We start from the raw sequence: 23,213 nt of genomic DNA, 5'->3' as shown, positions 1-23,213 counted from the left end.
TGAGTCAGTGACCCCCTGAGTGACTCCTGAACTCCAAGACAAGGACCATCTTGACAAACTGGACAGTTGTGCCCAGTGTCTGAAACGGTCCTGAGATACCAACAGCGTTCACGGTGGGCAGAGGTCATGACACGTCTGTAAAGATGGAGGAGATCTGTGAGGCAGGGATACCCAAGGTGCCCCCTGGCATCTGCTTACCGTCACGTCACCTCACCTTCACTCACCATTAGTGGAAAGAAACAAAAGGGGGAAACTCAGGATTAAGTGGAGCGGTGAGTGAAGTGGGCCACGTGATTGGTGGGCACTGAAGAGACATGTGACTGACTGGCCACGCAGGGGGCCTCTGATCTGGTGGGTCCCCACAAATGGCACTACATGCCACCTTACAAAGTGAACAAAAAGAAATGCCCTCCTACTGCACCTTATAGCTCACTAGCCTTGTTTGTCAGTGACAGCCCATGACATTCACCCCTAGGACCCTCAGGCTGCACGCTGTTGGGACCACAGCCCTCGGTCGTACAGCGCCACAGCCCAACAGAGCGCAACTGCTGTCCGCGCAGTGAGGGGCGGGGCTGCGGGCAGTGAGGGGCGGGGCACTGAGCTGTCAAGACATCACCCGTCCGCTCCGCTCGAACTGCTGCTGCTGCTGCAACTGCGCGGTGGGCTCACTGAAGGGCTGTTTGTTTCCAGTTTCCCCCCACGGCGTTTCCAATGAGCAGATCGTCATCGAAGTGAAGGTGGGCTCGCGGCTGTCATGCTCGGCTCGACATGGAGGTGCACGAAAGTGTGTGTGTGTGTGAGAGAGAGGAGAGGCTGAGGACCTGCTGGACAATCCATGAAAGTAATCAGAGCCGAGACCACTCTGCAGGGGAGACGATCAGCAGACACACAAGGCGACTGCACGGCGGGCGACACAAAGACGGAATGGCATATTTACACTAAAACACAGGGTCTCATACTGAGGGTCGAATGGCCCGTTTTGTCTGATTTGGGTGATTCACAATTAGAACGATGGGCGTGTAAGACTTGTGGCCAGTTTAAACAAAAGCCATCGTTCCGCTATAATAATAATAATAATAATAATAATAATAATAATTCTTTACATTTATGTAATGCTTTTCTCACTACTCAAAGCGCATTCCACACAGGGAGGACCGGGAAGAGAACCCTATGACTCGCGGCGGCGCTCCTGCATGGGACCCCCAAAAATGACTGTCCAAAGGGGACTCAAACCCAATCGGCATGCAGCAATGCCTCTCGAAGACACAAGAAGACTAAATATCTCGAGAGAAAAACAAAAAGTGGAAGAAGTACCGGCTTAAAAGTTAAGGCCGTCAGGAACTGAGCCGAGGACCCTCGTCAAACTCCTACGGCCCCTCACTTCTAGTTCTTTCTTTCTTTCTTTCTTTCTTTCTTTCTTTCTTTCTTTCTTGTCTGAGGACAGGCTGCTCTGGGGTCCAATACCTGCAAGTACTGAGGGGGCCACTTTAATGTTTAGTTTGCACAGAAAGAGAAGTCAGGAGGCGTGGAGCTGCTGCGCATGTGCAGACTGGGATCTTACAAAAAAATTAAAAAATGGTGTTGATTACCATAAAATAAATCAATCTGAATTAAAAGTGAACAGAACCCCAATAACGAACCCTGATCATGGCGCCCATTTTAACTGCAGGAAGAAGAACACAAATCAGCCCAACGGGCGAAGCAAAAAGCTGCGCAGGATGTCATCCTGTTTGGACGCCGCTGCTGATTTTCAAAGACGATGACATTTATCTGAGCGGACATTGCTGTTCTCGGGCAATTGAGGGACAGAAAATGACACCTGAAACTGTTCAGATTCTTCTTATTGTTAAAGGAGTAAAGGTGACATTTAGGTTTAGGGACCATAAACAGTGCCTTCTTTTGGTCCTTCTAGCTGCCTCCCATGAGTATGTGCGCGACACTGGGCACGATGTGACGTGATGTGACGTGACGCTCCCCACTACAAGGGTCCAGGGCTGTTCTGTCGTAACAAATGAACGAGTAGTAGAGATGAACATTAGGAGGACATTCACTGGGGCAGAAGATGAGCCATCTGTCCATCTAGAGTTTGCCTTTGGATTGATGTTACCCCAAATGTAGAATTGACTTAGGGGGCGTTGAAGACTCAGAGCACGTGCCCAAAATGTCATGGACCCCATGAACCCCTGAGCACTGAGAAACACCAGGAACCTGCTGGTTAAAATGTAAACTGACAAAGAAACAGGGGATTAAATGTGGTGAAGAAATGGCGGAGACCACCACAGAGCTCTGGTGAGACGTGCCCACCTGCTGTCTGATTATTTCTTAATGTGCGTTGACTAAAGTGGTCCTCTGTGACGGTGTGTGAGTTTGTGAACGTCCTGCAGAAGGAGAGTCCATGAACGTCAGTGCCAGCTCTCCTACCCACTCAGGGGTCTGCAGCAGTAACTGTCTTCCTACAGGAGGAGCTCCAAGACGCGAGGACCTCCTATTAGATGCTTCCTTACGGTACTCGGGGGGCTCCTCTGTGCCGTGGTCCTCACTCTCTGATCTTCACGCTTGTCTTGCTGCCTTTGCCATTTCCTCTTAAATTCCCCAGCTGCTCACCTCGGCGTCAACACCATGATGGATGCTCCACTCGTCCTGCTTGTTCTTCTTCTGCTGCTCCTCCAGGTCTCCAGTAAGTGCCCCTCTTTTGTCTTTTTTATTCCCACATTTATTTTCAGACCACCGGCTGCGCTCTGATTGTTCTTCTCCTAATTTGATTCTTGTTTGTGTTTCTGCTCCTGCTGTTCTTTTTATCTTCTCCTCTTCCTCGTTAGTCCACCCGCTCCCAGCTACTCTGAGACCCCATCTCGTCATTCTCGGTCAGACCCTAATACCTTCTTTCTTTTCTTTTAATTTCTGCCTCCTTCTCTTGAATGTTCATCTCCACTTTATTGTTCTCCTTTTGTTTTCAGACCCCCATCTCCAAGTCGTGTTCTTCATGTGGTCGTTTCCACTTTCACCACCAGTAGGTTTCTGTTCTTTGATTCATTGAAGTCATCCTTGGACTCCAGAGGTGGTCTTGTCGTTCCACTGCACTTCGCCTTCTTGCGCCCCCTGCTGGCTCCTCTCTAATCCCCTCGTCTGTCCCACTGTCACTGATGGGTGACAGGTTGTTAGAACTGTGACTTGGAGGGAGGGACATCATCTGCTTGATCTGCTGCTTGACCACAGCCTGGTGTCCAGAAGTCCTGGGTGGCCATGTGGTGGACGAGCTGGCATTCTGAGGACAGGCACACATCTGCAGTCCAATCAGAGGGTCCATCCGTGGTGGGCTGTGCCTGGCACATGTCTCCATTTAAGATCCTCACCTGGCTTGTCCAGCTGATGTTTCTCCTCCTGTCCCCTCTTTCTGTTCCAGACTGTCCCTTGTTCTGGTTATATTTACTAACATCTTATTTTGCGCAGTGCTGTGACGCAGGTCTTGATGTGTGACGTCACCGTGTCCGTGTCCTCGTCTAAGCCAGCGCAGGCTCCTCCACACCATGAACTGTCCATATAGCAGCTTAGCTGACCTCACAAAGTTCCGAAGGAGGAGACCACGGCGGCCATGATGGGCAAAAGCATTCAGCCACTCAAGTGACAGTCCTGAGTTGACAAGTGACACGGCTTACGGGCAGATGGGCAGATCAGGAAGGAAAATCTTTGAAGTCTTAGCAGAGAAAATGCTGATGGAAAAGCTGACAGAAACCGTGGAGGAAAACGATAAAGAGATGGCGCTAAGAGCAGAAGGGCGAGGAGGACGCAGATCTCCATGATACCCAGCTTCATGAAACTCCTCACCTCAGCAGAGGGGCAGCAGCCAGTGGGGGTCCGGTGATAGAGCTGAGATGCCAACTGAGGCGGGTATGGACTACTGGCACCCAGCGCCTTCACGGCCTCCTGACTTCTCATCTCGTCATCGATTTCCTCTCTGATGTTTTTAAACTCATCCATCAGCAGTTGCACTTTTGATTCGCTGCCCCCACATGTGTCCAGGAGCCTTAAACTGACTGAATGAAGCTCATCCATTTTATTACACAGGAGGGGGGCAAACTGCATGTCTCCTAAGGGAGAGAAGGGCAGCAGTGGCTCTCTGGTGGTCCTGCCACCACCTGCTAATCCCACCAACTTCACGTGCTGCCACACTGCTGGCCAGGCGTCCTGCTCTGGTGGGACCGGACATGTGAGGAACAACTCCACTGGTGGAGAGAGAAACACGGGAAGATAAAATCCTTTTGGCATCGAATGGGGGCACAGCTCTCGGTAATTCTGTGATTTGGGCAAAAAGGCCACAAGACACACCATGGGGGACAGTGACGCTTGGATGGTCTTGGTTTGTGTGTCGGCTCAGACTCCTGAACAAAAATGGCACACAAGAAAGGCAAAAGGGTGTGAGACCCCCAAAGCAGACCAGGCGGTGGGCCAGACTGCCCAGATAAGACTCAGTCTGTCAGTGAGGTGCGGTGAGGCTCGTGGCTGGAGACTCCTTCAGAGTGACATGTAAATCAATGAACAAGTCAATGAACCCCAAAGAGGCGCTGGGTGACCATTCAGTGGACTGCTGGTGATGTCGCACATCTCAGGCTTTTATATCACACAGAGAGAGACAGGCGAGGCGCATGTTTAGGAAGAACGGAGAGAGCGGAGAAAAAGAGAGAGAAAGAGAGGGAGAGAAAGAGAGAGAGAGGGAGAGAGAAAGAGAGAGAGAGAGAGGGCGGAGAGAGGGAGAAAGAAGGGGAGAGAAAGAGGGAGAGAGGGAGGGAGAGAAAGAGAAAGAGAGAGATAAAGAGAGAAAGAAGGAGAGAAAGAGAGAGAGAGAGAGGGAGAGAAAAAGAAAGAGAGAGAGATAAAGAGAGAGATATAGAGAGAGAGAGAGAGAGAGGGAGAGAGAGAGAAAGAGAAAGAGAAAGAGAGAGATAAAGAAAGAGAGAATGAGAGAAAGAGAGAGAGTGTAGAGAGAGAGAGAAAGAAGGAGAGAGAAAGAGGGAGAGAGGGAGGGATAGAAAGAGAGAGAGAAAGACAGAGAGAGAAAGAAGGAGAGAAAGAGAGAGAGAGAGAGAGAGAGAGAGAGAGAAGAGAGAGAGAGAGAGAGAGAGAGAGAGAGAGAGAGGAGAGAGTGAGAGGGCGGAGAGAGAGAGAAAGAAAAAGAGAGAGAGTGGGAGACACACTCTCACACTCTCACACTCTCTCACACTCTCTCACATTCTCTCACATTCTCACACACTCACACTCTCACACTCTCACACTGTCACACTCTCACACTCTCACACACTCACACTCTCACACTGTCACACTCTCTCACACACTCTCACACTGTCTCACACACTCTCACACTCTCACACTCCCACACTCTTACACTCTCTCTCACACACTCTCACACTCTCACACTCTCACACACTCTCACACGCTCACACACTCACACACACTTTCACACACTCTCACATTCTCACACACTCTCACACACTCTCACACACTGTCACACTGTCACACTCTCTCACACACTCTCACACTCTCACACTGTCACACTCTCACACTCTCACACACTCACACTCTCACACTGTCACACTCTCTCACACACTCTCACACTGTCTCACACACTCTCACACTCTCACACTCCCACACTCTTACACTCTCTCTCTCACACTCTCACACTCTCACACTCTCACACACTCTCTCACACTCTCTCACACTCTCACACACTCTCACACTCTCACACTCTCACACACACTTTCACATTCTCACACACTCTCTCACACTCTCACACACACACATTCTCCCACACTCTCTCACACTCTCACACTCTCCCACACTCTTATACTCTCTCACACTCTCACACTCTCACACTCTCACACACTCACACTGTCACACTCTCTCACACTCTCACACTCTCCCACACTCTCCCACACTCTCTCACACTCTCACACATTCTCACACACTCTCACACTCTCACACACTCACACACACTTTCACACACACACATTCTCACACACTCTCTCACACTCTCTCACACTCTCACATTCTCACACACTCTCTCACACACTCTCACACTCCCACACTCTTACACTCTCTCTCACACACTCTCACACTCTCACACTCTCACACACTCACACACACTTTCACACACTCTCACATTCTCACACACTCTCTCACCCTCTCACACTCTCCCACACTCTCTCACGCTCTCTCACACTCTCACACACTCTCTAACTCTCACACTCTCACACACACATCTGGCTCACCAGTTTCACTTTTTCATTTTTTTGATTTTCCATTTCTGATGACACAACTGCAGAGCACAAGAAGTCAGCCAACAAGCCAGTGCTTTATTGTACACAGCGTAAGGGTGACACGGAACCCACTGTTGTCACCTAAGCAGCTCTGTTAGGTCACCGTCAGGCTGCAGTCGTATCACCTCTTCATCACACCTCTCACGTGGACAAGCTAAATGCTGAGGGGATTCGTGAAGCGTGGTGTCTCTAGAGAGAAGAAATAAGGACAAACATGTGACCAGTGGGGACTTTGATTGAGTGATCTCCTCCACACGTCACAGTGTAGCCCACGAGGCCTATAAAGTCGTCCCCAGGTCTCAACAAAGTGACACACACTCAGGTCCAGTCCAGACTAGTTACACAGGTGGTCCTTAGTGTCCTCTTCTCATATCTCCAAGCTGCACTCCTGGCTTCTCCTGGTCAGTCTGTGGGTGGCCTGACACTTGAACTTGGCCCCCTCAGGCTCTTCTATCATGAGCTTCATCTCCAGTCTGAGGACATTCCCATCCACACAGCAGAGGTCTTTAACTGGGAGTCTCTCCATGGAGTATTCAGGTGGGTCTCCGAGGGTCTCCTCATCATCATCCACACTGATCTGCTGGTCATTTCTAGACCACTCCACAGTGACCATTCTGAGTGCCCAGCCGGTGAGGGTGCACTGCAGAGCCCGGGGTACACCGTCAACCTCCAAGGGGATGAGTGGAAAAAGACCAACTGAAATAGAGAGAAAGAGGAGAAGATGAGCTGATGAAGGAGACATCAGGAGTGAAGGGTCAAATGAAACATGTGGGGGGACAGGAGCTCAGCTACAGGTGGCAAGAGTGAGGATGAGGAGCTGGACCAGTCCACTCGCTGTGGGAGACATGCAAACCTCCTGCTGTCCAAGAACAGCGTGATTCTCAGCCCAGAGGTCCATTTCCATACATGGACACTAACAGGAAGGTGCCATCCACCCGTCCACCTGCCCAACCTTCTTAATCCAATCAGAGAGCTGCACTCAAGCTGGGTAACGACTGACCCTGTGTGGACCCCACTGGTCATGGCCAGAGGGACACTCGACATTCTGGAGTATTGAGAAAATAAATGAAAGGGCACCAAGGGCAGCAAATGGGAGCAGCAACATGTCAGCCATTGATGGAGAACTTCATCTGCTCACAGAGGAAGAGGCTGTCATGGAGGGGACAGACAGATGGACAAGTAAGGGAGAGAGGGGCTTACCCGAGGACCACCAGAGAATGAAGAGGCCGATGAAGATGATGATGGTGATGGCTACAGTCATCCAAATGATCTCCACCTGGGCCAGGCCGCTGTCTGCACAGATGAAGAAAAAAAAGACAGAGTGACAAAGTGACAAAGTGACATTAGGACACGGCTGATCCACAACTGATGCCCAAAGAGAAGCAGCTGTTGGCGGAAGTATCAGGACTTGGTGGCCTGTCTCCAGATCTTAGTGTTTCTTTCTCACTAGCTTGACCCACAGTGATCCTGACGTGTTCCCTTCTTTCATCTTGAGTCTGTGGGTCTGCAGGTTGTTTTCCACACACGGCGCCACAACTCCTCCCTTCCTTTCTTGTCTTTCTGTCCTGGTTGTGTTCTGTTCTTCTCCATGAAGCCATTAAAATCTGCTATGTCACAGTCCATACTGCGGCCCTTGAAAACAAGCAGCAACTGTGGGAAACGTCCTGTGTGGTGCCAGTGTCAAAGAAGGGCACTCCAGTGATTCCTGGGACTTCAGACCAGTGACTTACTCTTGCCTGATCATCATGAAGACCTCTGAGAGTCAGAGCCTCTGTGGATGTAGAGGACACCCTCATCCCTCTACTCCCACTTGGACAATGTTCTTTCCTCTTTCCAGTTCCTTTAGCACCACTCTGCTTCATCAAGACAGATACATCATCAAGATGGCTCCACAATCTCCTGGGCAACAGTTGGTGAGGCTCGGGACCTGAGTGTATCAGGAATGGTGATGGGTAAGACTGGGGCTCCTCGGGCACCAGTTCTGTCTCCCTTCCTGTTCACCCTCTAGCCCATCTCCAGGCACTCTCGGATCTGCGTTGATAATGGAGATGAGTCGGAGCACAGCAGGCTTGTGGAGGACTTGTGGTGCATCGACAACCAACCGCAGCTCAACGTCATTAAGACAGAAGAGCTGCTGGTGCCAAGGAGCCTGTGAGGCCATGCAAGTGGCGCAGAGATACAAGGACCAGCAAACTGGACGGGACTGGACTGAGAACTCAGGGGCACTGAACATAAATTGGGTGGATCAGGCCGGACGTGCTGCTGAAAATGATCTACCAGCCCACCTGCTCCTTCAACGGACTAACCCTGGAGGATGTGGTCGAACAAAAAGATGGTGGCAACATGGGACGCCATCATGAAAAATCCCCTCCAGGAGCACTTTTAGCCGCAGGCTCATTCCGCCTTTGGGGGTCTTTTCTGCTTCCCCCTGAAGTCCCAGACTAGATCGTTAGACTCTTTAGGTTCATTGTGAAATAACTTGATGATGTACTGCTCTGTCCATTGGCTCCGTTATTTCTCCTGGCAGTTGGTATCTTTGTTTTTTGATGTCTCTGCTGCTCTACGCCCCTACACTGCGACTGATAAAGTTTCTCTAACCCAGCAGGGCTTGGCACCTGAAGGGCAGTCTCATTTGGAAGTCAGTGGCACACGTGGCACACGCTTGATCTGCTGCGGCTCCATCCACAGCTCGCTACTGTCAAGCAGACCACCCTGGCCCACCAGCGACAGAAAATGGAATGGCGTCAGATATGATCCGGTGAGACTCGGGTAAGAAAAGACTACAAGTGGCTGCCCATTTGGAGAAGCTGAACGAGAGGAGCAGCCTTGTGGTCAAATCGGCCTGAACTTTGGACCTGTGAGGTTCTCTCTTAAGAAATAAGCGACACCATTTTTAATTTTAAAATCTTCATCTGAGTGGCTTTTCAGTTTCCAGTATGGAGTTGGAGAAAAACTAAATGGCTTTATTACTCAGTTATTACACTCTGATATAATTCAAACCTTCTTAATCCTAGGGGCTCTGTTCAGATCATCTAAAGCAAGTGTGACGCTTGGGATCCGCGTAATTAGAAATAAGTAAACATTAACGATGTAAAGAAACAAAGACGTTAATTACAGGAATACCTTGACTTACGAGGCAGTTACCGACCGACGAACCGGCTGTATGTCTGACATCGTGACTCATTCACAGCGCGGTACAACACGAGTACCAAGTGTAGGTGGCACACGGGATGGGCAGGCAAGGAGACGGGAGGCCCAGAGTGGACAGAAAGGCATGGAAGGATGGCGCACCCAGCTACAGTCCCCCAAATGGATGGACGGACATCCCAGCCAGAAGACAGCGTGTTTCCTTACCCAGGAGGAAAGCCCCAGACAAATGGGCAGGCGTCCTGACCGGGATAGAAGACAAAGACAGGGAAGGACTGTCTCTTTGTTTATTCCTCCCAGTTGGTAAATGGCAGCAGCCCTCCATATCGGTGCCCATTCAGGAACCAGCAGGGAATGCTGGGAACTGTAGTGCAGAAGCACGGTCCTGCTGGGCTCTGTGGGTGCCACAAGAGGGCGCTGCAGGGAGGTGTTCTCCCTATTATGGGGGTGTTCCCAGTGACCCGGAAGTGCTTCCAACGAGTGACAGCCCTGGCACAGAAAGTACTGCCAAGTCCTCTGTAAAAGGGGCTGTGCTTTCACACGAGTCAAGTAGACGACGCCACGCCACTGTGACTGCAAAATGACAGCACTCTACTCAAATACACCCTACTGTGTTTCAAATGTCACAGCACAACATCAAAAATGAGGACAATGTGGAGTGTATGACACGGAACACGCACAGGGTCCTCACCACGACAAATGACGACGTCCAGTAGCCCCCCAGGCGTTGAAGGCAGCCCTTTGACCTTTACACAGCATACGTGCTCGACCACTTTGACTGGAGATGGCCATTACTGTCCATCCACATTGACCAAAATGACCGTCTGCTCTCAAGGCCCCGTGCAGGCCCCTCAGGTGTGTTCCTGCCTTGTGCCCCGTGGCTCCACAGACTTGGTCAGGAACAGACGGACTTTAACATCTGTAGGTGTGTGAAGTGCTAAGGCTGACAGCGAGCTCATCACACGTGGACAGGAGCTCCTCTGTCAGTGCCAACAACGTGGAAAGATCTGACAGCCCGGGTGTAGCTGCCAAGTCTGCGGGTGACAGAGCAGTCATTGACAACATTGAGCATTTTGATGAAGAGGAGGAAGAGGTGGTGCCAGCGGCTTTGAAATGTGAGGAAGACAAAAGGGCCACTCATTGATTTTAGGAAGAATGCTGAAGCAGCACAAGTAGTGGTCCTCAAGCGAGCTGCTAGGAGCCGTGGATAAGAGCTTGACCGTCCCTGAAGCCCCCCATACATCGACAAACATGTCAGCAGTGCAGCTGTTTGTTAAGAAGGCAGCGGAAACTGACGTCCTGCACAACTACAACACGTGCCATATGGACTTTGGATGTGCGGCCTGGTCTGGGGTCTGTCTGTCTGTGACTAACCCCCCCATTTATATAGTGACCAAATGGGGGGTCTGCTCTCACAATGAGGGGCTCCAGAACTGTGTAACAAAAGAAGAGCGGAGAAGATGGCGAAGGAGCAGACGCTCTGCTTGAACAGTTGCTTCCAAACCTGACCTTCTAGGTGGCCACACTTCCTGTCCAAACGCACAACAAATCGAAGTGTAGACTGCGATCCACCGACGGTAAGAAAAGGCCAAACTCAGGTGGGTTCAAATGGCTCGACGTCTACTCTGCTTTATCTCTATTGGGATTCCTCATTCACTTTGTGCTTTGGTAGGCTGCCGACTGAACCGAAGCAAATGTCCACTTGTGGACAATAAAGGTCAACTAAACAACACAAGAAGGACCTGCGCTCAGCTGACCCTTCACATGTTAAACCGCAGATGCCCACCTCGTCTGTCTCTTGGTCTTTTTTCTCTTCTGGGTCTTCTTGGTTAAAGATGTCCTTCTGACATCCCGCTGTCCACTTGCGCACACAAACACGCCGCTCAGTCACCTCAGTGGCCCTCTTCCTCTCGCACTTTGTTCTTTTCTACTGCAGACTGTCAGAAAGTCCTCTCATTAAATGTCACAATCTGGTGACTGTGCGTGCCATCAGACCAGACCTGGACATCAACCTGTAGATTCTGTAAGTGCTGACCTCACGTAAAAGGAGGACGTCCACGAGGCCTGACCACCCAGACTGACGGGCTCGTGAGGGTCAGAGGTCACAGGGTGTCCTTCATCCACTCTGAGCGGTCAGTCCCACGGAGCTCCCCTCCCCTCGTTTCCCACCCGGTGTACTCACATGTGACGTATTTCCTTTCAGACACGCCAGTCATGTGCTTCACCTCACAGGACAGCGGCTCTCGACTGTATGGGGTGAACTTGTAGTGACTCTCTGCAGAGTAGGTGTCATGATATATGGATTGTGAATCCTCGGTCTTCACGACTTCCTCACTCTTCCTCCATATGAAGATCGCTGATTGGGGAAAGAAACCCTCCGCCATGCAGACCACCTGACTTTCCTTGCACAGCACTGCGATACCCACCAGTGAGACCACTGGAGCCACTGGAAAGAGAGTATGAAAGAAAATGGCAAAGTTAAAGGTGAAAGGAAACATCACCCGTAAGCTGGCAGCAAGTACCCTGACTGTCAAGACCTCCACAGGGTGCCTTCACATGGACTGAGTGCCATACTGTCTTTGTCCAGAGGGTGGCACTGGTTGACCAACACACTCCTCATTGATGCCCACCTCAGTGACATCAGGTGACTTGTGTTTAATCAGCTGTGACCGGAATTTGGTCACTTAGTCCTGTGCCTGTTAAGTACAGAGCGGCCCACCTGGAATGACCACCCGGCCCACCGTCAGATTGACTGACCTCAGAGAAAGAGGCTAAGATATGGAGACAATCTGTCACCCTCCCTAACTGTCTGCTGCACCCCACAAGTCAGTCAGTCATTACCCAACCCGCTATATCCTAACTACAGGGTCACTGGGGTCTGCTGGAGCCAATCCCAGCCAACACAGGGCACAAGGCAGGAAACAAACCCCAGGCAGGGCACCAGCCCACCGTAGCAGCCCACAAGTATCAAATCAATTTTAATCCTGACCCTGGGATGGCAGTGGCTCACTTTATAGAAAGAAACGATGAGGACGTGAGCCCAACACTTCACTGGACAAAGTGGTGCCAGAAGAGAAAGAGAGTGGAGGCCATCAGAGGTAAGATCTTGCAGGTTCTACACATTCATCTTTATGAATCTGAGAGCAAACATCAGAGCGTCACTCTCCATCAAGCTGGACCTGAAATGAATGAAGTTTGTGTCCCTCACCAGCCACCTTCGGTTGTCAGGCCACATCTCAACCCACCTTAATAATAATTAGAATAATTCTTTGCATTTCTATAGCGCTTGTCTCACTACTCAGAGCACTCAGCAATTGCAGGTCAAGGGCCCAACATTTTAGCATTTACGGGATGCCAGTGCAGGTCCCTAGCCTCAGAGCCACCAGTCACCTTCAGTGATGCGTCTCCTTTGGCCAGTTCTCAATGTTACCCCATAAGATGGCATGAGCTCCACTTTGGTGCCCCAAGCTTGTCGTCACTTCCATGCAGTCCTCTCCCACTTGTCCATTCTCGTTGTTTGTATTGCGGCTGACTGCTTGATTCATTATTTCACGTGCAGGTTCCTCAGCTGCAGTTGGGCCACTCACTTGGTTTTACTTTTTCCAGATGGGATCGGACCGTCCACTTCAGTATCTGTTTCTCCCACTGACCATCACCTCACCTCGCCACACCACCATCTACAGCTGGACCATGAACAAGGAACTTCATCACAACAGCCTGGCCGGGTGGACGCCACTCGATGAGCAGATCTGCTCCAGTCATATACGGCTGCCTCAACTCCGACATCGAGGCGATAAGCAGAACGATGACGGCCATCGAGCCACGACAACAAAAGCAATGTGTCATCGGTCCGTCTCCAGAGAGCCTCGTGTGTACGGTGGTCTCCATCTACCCAAGCTAACCATCTCAACACGGCCAGCTCGAATGCCAGGAGAACTGAAGAGCTTTGGCCGTCTGGGAAGAGCAAGGGATTGGCCAATCGGAGGAGGGCGCTGTCTTGATTGACAGGTGATGAGACGGAGCAGCGCAGGCAATGAAAGGGATGTGCGAAAGTCGCATTGTGCAGTAAAAATAGTTTTTAAAAACAGGCCAAGACCTGCAATGTCAGCCGTTTCATGAGAAGCAGACTGACGTCTGAGGAGAGATGACTTTTGTTTTTTTTTGGTTCTTTATTTCGCTTTATATAATTTCTTGTATTAGGAACTTGTTCGTTTTCGCATACCCCTTGGGGTCAGCCATTGTACAGCGAGCGCCCCCGGAGCAACTGAAGGTTAAGGGTCTTGCTGAAGGGCCCAGCAGAGTAGGATCTTTTTGGCAGTGACGGGGATTCGAACCTTTGGGACGCCAGCGCAGATCTTTAGCCTCAGAGCCGCCCCACTGATTCTCCACTCATGTACTTCTCTTGCTGTACCTTTGCATGCGATTGTTTGTTTCTTTATTGACATTTTATTTATTTCATTTTGACACAACTGGTTTTGCATATTGCATTACTTTGTGAACGTGTGGCCTTTTCTCTTCGCTCATTATTGTGTTTTCTGAATTTTGACGTTGGTCCTCTTTTGTCCGTTGGCTTTTTGCATTGCGTAGCCCCCTCATCTGAATTCATTTTCTGTCACCGCAAAGGAGCCATCAATAAGCGAGTGAGACAACTGGGCAAAGTCAGACTTAATGGCTGAAGCTGCCACCTCCCTTGGCGTCGAGAGATCACCTTTTGTTTTTCAGTGTCAACGCCGACTGAGTGTAAAGCGCAGGGCTGGTGATGCCATCGTGACAAATCCTCCATGGCGCCAGCTTTCTAACTCTTTAGCTGTACTCTTCCTGGGCACTTGTGACGTGTGGCGCCTTTTCATCGAAGTTCACTGAAAGTTGTCTGCCATTCGCTGACAAAGGTGCCGTCTGTTATTGGCAGTCCATTGCAGCCAATGAAATCCACAAGAAAATGTTTGTCTTAATTAAGGCCATGATTGGTTTAATTAGCATCGAGTGCCCACCCCCTTTGTCTTTACCCCCACCGCCTCAGAAAGTACACGGTGTTGCTGCGCCCCACAAAAGCCTCACCCACCTGGGTTCATGACCTCCCTGCTCATTGGCTGATCCAGCGCCTCATGGGCCACCTCACAGGTAAACGGCTCGGTGCTGCCCAAGATGGTGGCCACGTCAACGCTGTACACACTTTCTGCAGCGAAGGACCCGTCAGACACGGGCCACACAAATGGATTTTCTTCCGATGTCACCCTCTCTGTCTTTAAGGTGACGGCCTTCCTCTTGAAGGTGAAGCTGATGTTCAGCGGGTAGAAGTTCGAGGCCTCGCAAGTCAGGTTAACTTCAGAGCTTTGAGGGTCCGAGTCCATCCTCAAGTACAGTATATCAGGAGCAGCTTAAAAACACAAGAACAGGTGGTCAGTGACAGGCCAAAGGGTGGTCATTCAGGTCAGGGCCTGACCACTCCTAATAATAATTCATTACATTTATATAGCGCTCTTCTCAGTACCCAAAGCGCCCTCCACACAGTCGTGTCCCTTTTATGTGTCTTCACAGGTGACATCTGAACACAGAGCCATCTGATCCTAGGCTGACATGCTGTGTAGTTCCTAAGGCCAGTGGACACTCTTAGCCTGACCAGGTCATTCAGTGAAGCACGCAGGGTGTCTGAGTGCTGGACTTACCTCTGACAGTCACGTGCATGTCCACCTCTCCCTCTTCTCCTTCATATTCCACTTCACACCTGTGCTGCCCCTCGTCCTCCGTGTTGATGAATCTGTAAACCAGAGACACACTTCCATTCTCCAGCTCCTCAGTATTCAGGCTGATTCTCGGTATCGTCGTCACCACTCCTTGATCGTACTTTGCTATGGACAGTCCATGTTGTGTCCAGACCATCGTTACCTTGTTTGGATCGAGGGGATCGGGGGTCATCGTGAAGGAACACTTCATTTGAACCTCTGACCCCAATTTAAACACTGGATTTGCTTCAGGTGACCAAACAGTGAGACCGGCCTCTGTACCTGAAAACAGAACATGGACATCAGGCAGTAGGACATTCATAGCGGGCTTGAAGATGGTGACTCCATGTTTTGAGTGAAAGAGCCAGGCGCTGACTGCAGGCCAATCACATCAAGTGTGGACACTCAGCTCACAAAGGGTAACCACGACTGGCCACCTCTGACACAGCACACGTTAGGCACAAAGTGTCGCTCTGCTGGCTGAGGTGGGCTTGAGTGGGAGCGGACACGGGCCTAATGAAGACCTGAGCACTTGCAGCAACACAAGAAGACAGCAAATGAAGAGTCGGCTGATGGACGTAGTGGTGAGCACACCTGTGATGATATGGACATCTGACACCAGCTTGCCCTCCTCCGACAAGTTCATGGGAGAGAATGGGCATAACAAGGGGCTTCAAATCAGCACACTAGATCACGGGTACACGTGTCCACCTAAATCTTCTGATAAGCGGAGGAATCCAGGACTGAGGGTGTTTCATTATGGCGGGCATGCCTAGCACCTGGTGCTCTTGAAGTGAGTGATCTACACTGACCTGTCAATTATATCGTCTTGCCCATCTTCATGTCATTACTTTGGCTTTCAGTGTTAAAGGCCTCAGTGGCCATCCTAACTGTCCATGTTAAATGACCACAGTGGCTCTCAAATGTCAAGTGCCCATATGGGCTCTTCATTGGCACACCAGACGTGAGCTGTGTGGTCGTTTAGCGGTGTGATAGATGGCCGGGAACACTGCCCTGTGGGGATGCCTGGAGGAAGGAGGGACTGGGAGAGCGGCACGTCTCTTCCCTGGGCACCTGGACGGTCACTGATCTCTGATGGACAGCACACCAGGAAGTGCTGACAGATCAGGGAGTGCTTCTGGGTGCAATGGCAGCACTCCTGCCACATCATCAGGCACCTGGAGCACATCTGGGGCCGTCTCACTCCATCTGAGTCGGGTGGAAGAGGACGGAGCTTGCGAGATGGGAGTGGAGGCGGCCAAAGGACCAAGGACTGAGTAACTGTAAATAACAATACATTTTATTTATTTGTAGACGCCTTTCTAAACGCTCAAGGACACTGAGCAATAGACAGAACACAGATTATAAACCAAAGTAAAATGCAGAAGTTCAAATCAGGCAGAGAAATTGTGATCAAAGAGAAAAAAACGTCTTAAACAAATGAGTTTTAAGTTTAGATTTGAAAAGTGAAAATGATTCAGTATGTTGTCGGAGATGGCTGGGGTGGTGACCCGCCCGGGACGCCTAAAAAGACCGGAGGAGGACTTACGCCTTCCCCAGACCATGTGGGGGCGACCGCCCTGTTCCTTTGAGGGCCACGACTACAAAGCTTTGAAGCTCCACCCTGTAGGCGCCCGTGGTCACTGCCAGGGGGCGCCCCATGCCTTTGGAGCTCTGGACCTCAGCACTTCTGCCACACCCGGAAGTGCTGGGGGAAGAAGAGAGGGGACTGTCGCTACCCGATCTGCGGTGCCTACCCGATTTGCGCACGCATGCGCAGAGCTTTACTATTCCGACCCTGTCCGGTCTGCGTTTTTTGACTTTGCGACACGAGTCCCCATCCGATTTGTCTCGCGCACGCGTTCTCTGCTTAATTAAAAATTCATTTCACGACGCTGCCCGATTTGTTCTGCTCATGTCGAATGTTTTACGACACACGTCACCCGTCACGTCTGACTTGTACTTGCGAGTCATTTTTGTGTTGTCGTTGAACTCCGTCTGTAAGTGGACTTGTTACTGGAAAAGATGGCAACTTTTGAATTTTATAACGTCATGGAAGATGTGTCGCCTGAAAAATGTAACTCCAGTCGAAAGAAGAGGGAGCGAAATGAAATGCGACGTGTGTCTGTGAACTTTATAATGGATATGTACAGCTTTTTGTAAGAACATCACTTTTAGTTAAAGCACTTCGTAATCTCGTGGTTTAATCGTAAAAATCACAGCATTTTCCGTGTTTGGGTTAATGGATTAATAGATGTATGTCATTTATTTCGTAACACACTATTAGCATTTGGTGATGTGTTTCTTTTAACATTTGTCCACATTTTTTATATTAAAGAGTGAACGGCGTGTTAATAATTAAGTAAAACAATGTAATCGAGGTGTCGAATTAGGAATAGAATTAGGAGTGCAGGACTGACACTCGACCGGTGTAAATGTGCCCTCCAAAGCCATCGGTATTTTTTATTATGTTGATATCAGATTACATCAATGCAATAGTTTGTCCATAATAAAGTTAACAAAATACAATGATGAAGACTAAATTACATACAAGAGTAGCAACAACTAAGTTATTACAAGAAGGCAGGATGAAGATAATAGAATTACAAATTGTTAATGGATTACTTTAACCTTATTTAGTAGAAAAAAATTCCATGGTTGAAAACAGGCAATTTTAAAATTTATATCCAAAGCCATCAGAGAAGTGTGGTGTGCGTCTGATGTGGCACAGTGACAGGCTGGCCACCTGCTGTTGTCACGTGTTATAAGTTAATAGAAGTTCACATACAAACATTTAACTGAATATAATGGAGGAGCCTCGCTCCTTAGAAGTAACTTACTTCTTATTGTTGCAGTTTGAAGTACAATGCCCCTTTATTGTATTTTTTTTTATTGACCCTACAGGATGCCCGGTGGTAACCAGCCTTCCATGTGGCTGAACAGATGCCAGTGTACCTGAATTCTGAGACACAACTGGATGTTCTTTTCTTCTGTTTTTAAGATTTCCAGTTCAAGGTGATGTGCAGTTCATGTTAGATTTTCTATTTCTACAGGTAAGACTCTGAGGCTTCCAGTTTCAAAAGTAATTTGTGCACAATTCCTACAAAGCCTCCCCATATTTATTACTTGATCTGTAATATCTTTGAATACTGTACTGTATGTCTGCTCCCTCTGTCCAGTAACTAACACGGCTTTTTAACTTTAGACAGAAAGCCTCAGAGTGTGAATCCTCACAAACACAGAGACTGAGGAGCATCAGTCCCAGCAGTCACTAAACAGGGATGTTGTTCTGTTTTGTAAAATAACATTTATGTTCTTAAGTTACTGTGCTTTGTTGTTGGATTTTGAAAGAACCGAGACTTAATTTTAAATTAATACAAAACTAAGGCAGGAGTACAAAACAAAGATGTATTCATGTAAGTAATGAACACCTGAGCACATCAGATTAGAAGTTCAGATATACAGAGATTGTAACACAATGTCTACTGTATGTGTGATGTAAAAGGAAAAAATGATGTTACATACAATGACAGTTAAGTTGGGGTTCTTTCAAAATCCAACAAAAAAACACAATTAAGAATAATATTATTAGTTAGACTTGACTCTAAGCAGACCTTCATCTATTGTGATGGTTTACTTTGGTAATCTACAGGTGAACCAAGAAAGGAGGCAGAACAAGAAGTGAGAGTACACTTTATTAATGTTTGAACTCTGTGAGTGAATATCTACTGTGTTGATGTGTTTAACAGTTACAGTGAAGTAGAAGAGTCTCGTCGTGTTATGGGGCAGCAGTTAAAGAAGAAGAAGAAGGACGGAGAGATGTGTGCCATGTTGAAGTAGCGGCTGGCCCTCCTGACACTTCTAGAATCCTCCATCTCAATCTCTGGTCTGATCTGCTGTGCCTTTGCCAAGTGATCACGAGGTATTGGCCTTTTTGTCTCCGTCTCATTACACTGGCCGCCTGTCTCACATAGAATTGATGTCAAGGTTCTATTAAATAATTAGAAGGCTTTGAGTATTTTAGACCCTGCCTGTTTTTTTGAGTGTCTGCTCCCAACATTTCTTTTCTCAAACGTTACTTTGCTTTTTATTCCACGATCAACCATAAAAACCAGCAGCTTTCTGTACTCGTGCAACAAAATCTGGAGTGCTTTGCCAATAGAGAAGTGCCAGGCTACAAATGTCAAGCATTTCAAAAAACTTCAACAAGCCCACTTTTCTAATTTGGCTTTTTCTTAGTGACTTGCATTGGTTGTAATAGATTAGAAATGGCGCTGTGTACACTTTGTAAGATCTGCACTGGGCACTAACCTCTGCTGTGTTTCTGTTGTTTTCCAGTTTATTCCAGTGGTGCCCCCCTGCGTCTCCACTGTCTGTTACATCAACTCCAACTGCCTGTGACAGAAGAAAAGTTCACAAGACGTCCTGAAATGGAATTGTGATTGGAGTGAGACGGCCACAGTCATGTATGGTGGGATGTGCAGAGGGGGCTGTGTGGGCTTTGGCTTGGGACCCCCAGAGGTTTATTATCTCCAGTGTCCTTGAAGGCTGCAAGTTTGTCTTTGTCCCCGGCCATTTGACCAGGCAGTGTATTTATTACAAAGGACAAGGACCCTCCATTTGCTTCTCATTTACTTTTATGATGCCTTCAGTTTTCTTTGTAACTGAATATTTTGTGGAGCAATTTGAGCTGCACTTGTAAGCAAAGGTGATGTAAAAATATTATTAGTGAACAAATATTAAAGGACAGATCAGAAAAGATATCAGTTTAAATAGAACAGATTTTTATGGAATATTGCTGGATAACAACTCTGACTCTGAGTAGCATCTTCTTCACAAAGCTAAAATAGCATTTTTCCTTTTTTGACAAATTTAGTGATTCACTTTTATTGTGTTCTAAACCCTTGGCTAACTTTGTTTTAAATACGAAGGTAAAAATCTGTAAATATATTTGTGTTCTCCTTCCCTAATAATTTTTAACACCTCTCCTTGTTGGCCATTTTCATTGTAGTTGTATTCTAGTTAAATTCATTTCCCATTTAGACATCTTTATGATTACTGAATTTTCTACTCCTAATATACATACATATAAATATGGGGGTGTGTAATTTGTTTTTGAGAAACATTGTTCACAGATCTTTCACTTTTATTTTTAAATGTACCATTTATTCCTTCAATAAAAATGTTTGAGAAGTGTATTGTATTTTAAGTTATAATAATGAACTGGCTCTCTGTCAATATGGGTGAATAAAATCACTGACATGAGACGAGGAGTCTGCACACCAACAGCGCTGCGTTGTGTTAATTAAACTTGTAAGAATGAGTATCACTGCCCTCCGTCCACATACTGTTCACCATAAACTGAACTACTTCATGCTGTTTAAATTCAGAATATTTTATTTTACAGCTGTTCAATTCACTTCAGTTTTATTATATTAATCGGTAAGTTGGTTTCTCAGCGACGCCTTGAAATAACATTAAAAACACATCACTAAGAACAAACGTATTACAAATATGAACTACAGCAACAAGCACTTACTGTAAAAATAAAAGACCAAAAAGATTGATTTAAGTGATAACAGCGCACTTCATTAATTTAAGTCTGTGGATATCAAGTTAAACTTCTCTGTAACATTAATAGCCATTGGAATAAATGAGGATTTGAACCGGTGGGTGGCTTTCTGCTCTTCATTTCTTCAGCATCTGACCTGACTGCACAACTGAGAATGAATTACAGAATTTTAACAGTTGACAGTCACAGTTAACACAAAGGACAGGGACAGTCAGCACAGTGAAATGTAACACTGTGATAATTCTTATATTTCTATAAAACTGGTTACATACGTTAAGTTTTGTAAACCTGATGCCTTAAGACAAATGACAATTTTATTAATAATAATTGACGTCTAAAGATGTTTTTAAACAAACACAATTTGCACATAAGAGGGAAACTGCAACAATAGATCAAAAGGAAAGGAAACTTTATATGATTTATTACGTGACACTACGTACTTTATATAACATATATATATATATTAGTACCTGCCAAACGATACAAAGAGTACACAGCGTGTAGTTCGCCCTGAATGCGGCTCATCAGGTGTGCACACCTAAGCTTCTTCTTACCGTTATTAAACATTGGACATCAACGTTACGCCACAAAGGCTGCTTCGTTTATTTTGCAGGATGAATATTTTCATGATGGTCAACTAATGTGAAACTAAAATGAATAAACCGTAATGTCAGATTGTGCTCCATGCACAGTTCAGATCGGGTCGTGCCGTGAGGTGATTTTTTTTTTTAATGTTTTTTTCATTAAGCCCATGCGGTGTGTGTCACTACCTCGTTCCCATTGGCAGCCCGATCTGCGCTCGCGTGCGTATTGAAAGGCTACGTCATCACACACTTTACGGTGCTGCCCAATCTGTTTAACGCATGCGCGAACACTTTACGGCATGTTAGGCTTTCAATACGCCTGTGTGCGCAGATCAGGTAGCGACACGGGTAATGACAGGGACACCCGGTGTGCTTCCGGAGATACAGCCGGCACTTCCGCCACACGGGGGCGTGTCCATGGAAGATTGCCAGAACCTACCTGGAGCACATCCGGGTGCTATAAAAGAGGCCGCCTCCCTTCAGACAAGGGCGAGAGTCGGGAGCGAGTGGACTGAGCTGGAGAGGAGAGAAGGAGGTGGTCTGAAGAGAAAGGCATTGTGTGGCAGGGACTCTGGGGACTTGTGGGGTTTGTGACTGTAAATAAACGTGTGGTGGGTAAAATGAACGTGTCTGCCTCTCTGTGTCCATGCCGGTCTCCACAATGTCTAAGCTCAGGTGATAGTGACTTCCAGAGCCCCCCAATGGCAACATGGAGGAGGTCAGACAGAAATGGAGGGTGAGGGTGTGGAGAGCCTTAAAAGTTAGCAGGAGAATTTGGAATTGAATTCGGAACTGAAGTGGAAGCCAGTGAAGCTGCTGCAGGACGGGAGTGATGTGGTGAACAGAGGGGGTCCTGGTAATGATGAGGGTGGGCAGCTGAATTCTGGACCAGTTGAAGCTTATAAAGAGATTTGCGAGAAAGAGCAAAGACAAGGGAATTTTAATAGTGGAGACGAGAAGTGAGAAGAATATGAACGAGGATAGCAGTGGTGTGGGGAGTGAGGGACGGGGGCGAATACGATTAACGTTACGCAGGTGGAAATACGGAGACGAGGAGATGTTACTGATGTGGGGCTGAAAGGATAAATTACTGTCAAGGATGACACCTGTGGGGAAGGGGAGACAGAGGGATTATCAATAACATGAAAAGTGATCAGCTCTGGATAATGTGGAGTTTGTACCAATGAGGAGAACCTCCGTCTTGTCACTTGTTATTTAATTTAAGAACATTTGAAGAAAACCAGGATTTGATTTCTGCTATGCAATCAGTAAGTGAGGAGGTGGAAAGGAAGCAGAAGGTTTGCTAGTGAGACAGAGCTGGGGGTCATCAGCATGACAGAGGAGGCTAATGTTATATATATATATACATATAATAATGAAAAGGGGGCCCAGGACAGAGACCACCCAAAGTGACAGCGGTGGGTCGGGATGTGAAAGTCTGAAGCTGAACAAACTGAGTGTGGCCTGAGAGGTGGGATCTGAACCAGTCTGGTGGAGCGTGGGTAATGCCAATCGAAGATCATCTATTGAGAAGAGCCGTGTGACAAATAGTGACAAAGGCCACACTCGATCAGGAGGACGACAATAGGAATTAAAGCAGAATCAGCTGCCATCAGGAGGTCGTTAGTCATTTTTACTGTGGAGGGGATGAAAACCAGACTGGAGCTGTTCATACCGATTATTGTGAGATAAATGAGAGTGAAGTTGAATGCCCACTATGTCTTCAAGAATTTTGGAAATGAAGGATAGATTAGAAATAAGAACGGAAATGACTGAACTTAGTCGGATCAGCAGCAGGTTTGTTTGGTATTGGGGTTATTGCAGCAGTTTTAAAAGATGAAGGAGCAGCAGCAGTAGTGAGAGAAGAGAGGATTAC

General features: G+C 47.8%; 1 protein-coding gene across 1 annotated transcript; it reads right to left on the bottom strand.

Annotated features, from left to right (window-relative positions):
• Positions 1–6,341: 6,341 nt before the first annotated feature.
• LOC120536163 lies at positions 6,342–15,457 on the bottom strand. The gene is made up of 5 exons (XM_039764491.1): positions 15,125–15,457; positions 14,521–14,835; positions 11,641–11,904; positions 7,512–7,604; positions 6,342–7,007 (listed from the first exon to the last, which is right to left on the bottom strand). The coding sequence occupies exons 1-5, from the start codon at positions 15,390–15,392 to the stop codon at positions 6,679–6,681; spliced, it is 1,269 nt and encodes a 422-aa protein (XP_039620425.1). The 5' UTR covers positions 15,393–15,457; the 3' UTR covers positions 6,342–6,678.
• Between the last annotated feature and the right edge of the window lie 7,756 nt (positions 15,458–23,213).

The sequence above is a fragment of the Polypterus senegalus genome, chromosome 10 (genome assembly GCF_016835505.1).
Source record: "Polypterus senegalus isolate Bchr_013 chromosome 10, ASM1683550v1, whole genome shotgun sequence".
NCBI classification, from domain to species: Eukaryota; Metazoa; Chordata; class Cladistia; order Polypteriformes; family Polypteridae; genus Polypterus; species Polypterus senegalus.
The sequence above is the reverse complement of the archived record's forward strand: the minus strand, read 5'-3'. Positions and strand labels throughout refer to the sequence as shown.

Coding starts and splice junctions, on each gene's coding strand:
- LOC120536163 (XM_039764491.1), bottom strand. CDS start 15,392: ATGAAGTGTTCCTTCACGATGACCCCCGATCCCCTCGATCCAAACAAG. Junction 14,836..15,124: donor CATGCACGTGACTGTCAGAG/GTAAGTCCAGCA, acceptor TGTGTTTTTAAG/CTGCTCCTGATATACTGTAC. Junction 7,605..11,640: donor TGAAAGGAAATACGTCACAT/GTGAGTACACCG, acceptor TCATCTGTGCAG/ACAGCGGCCTGGCCCAGGTG.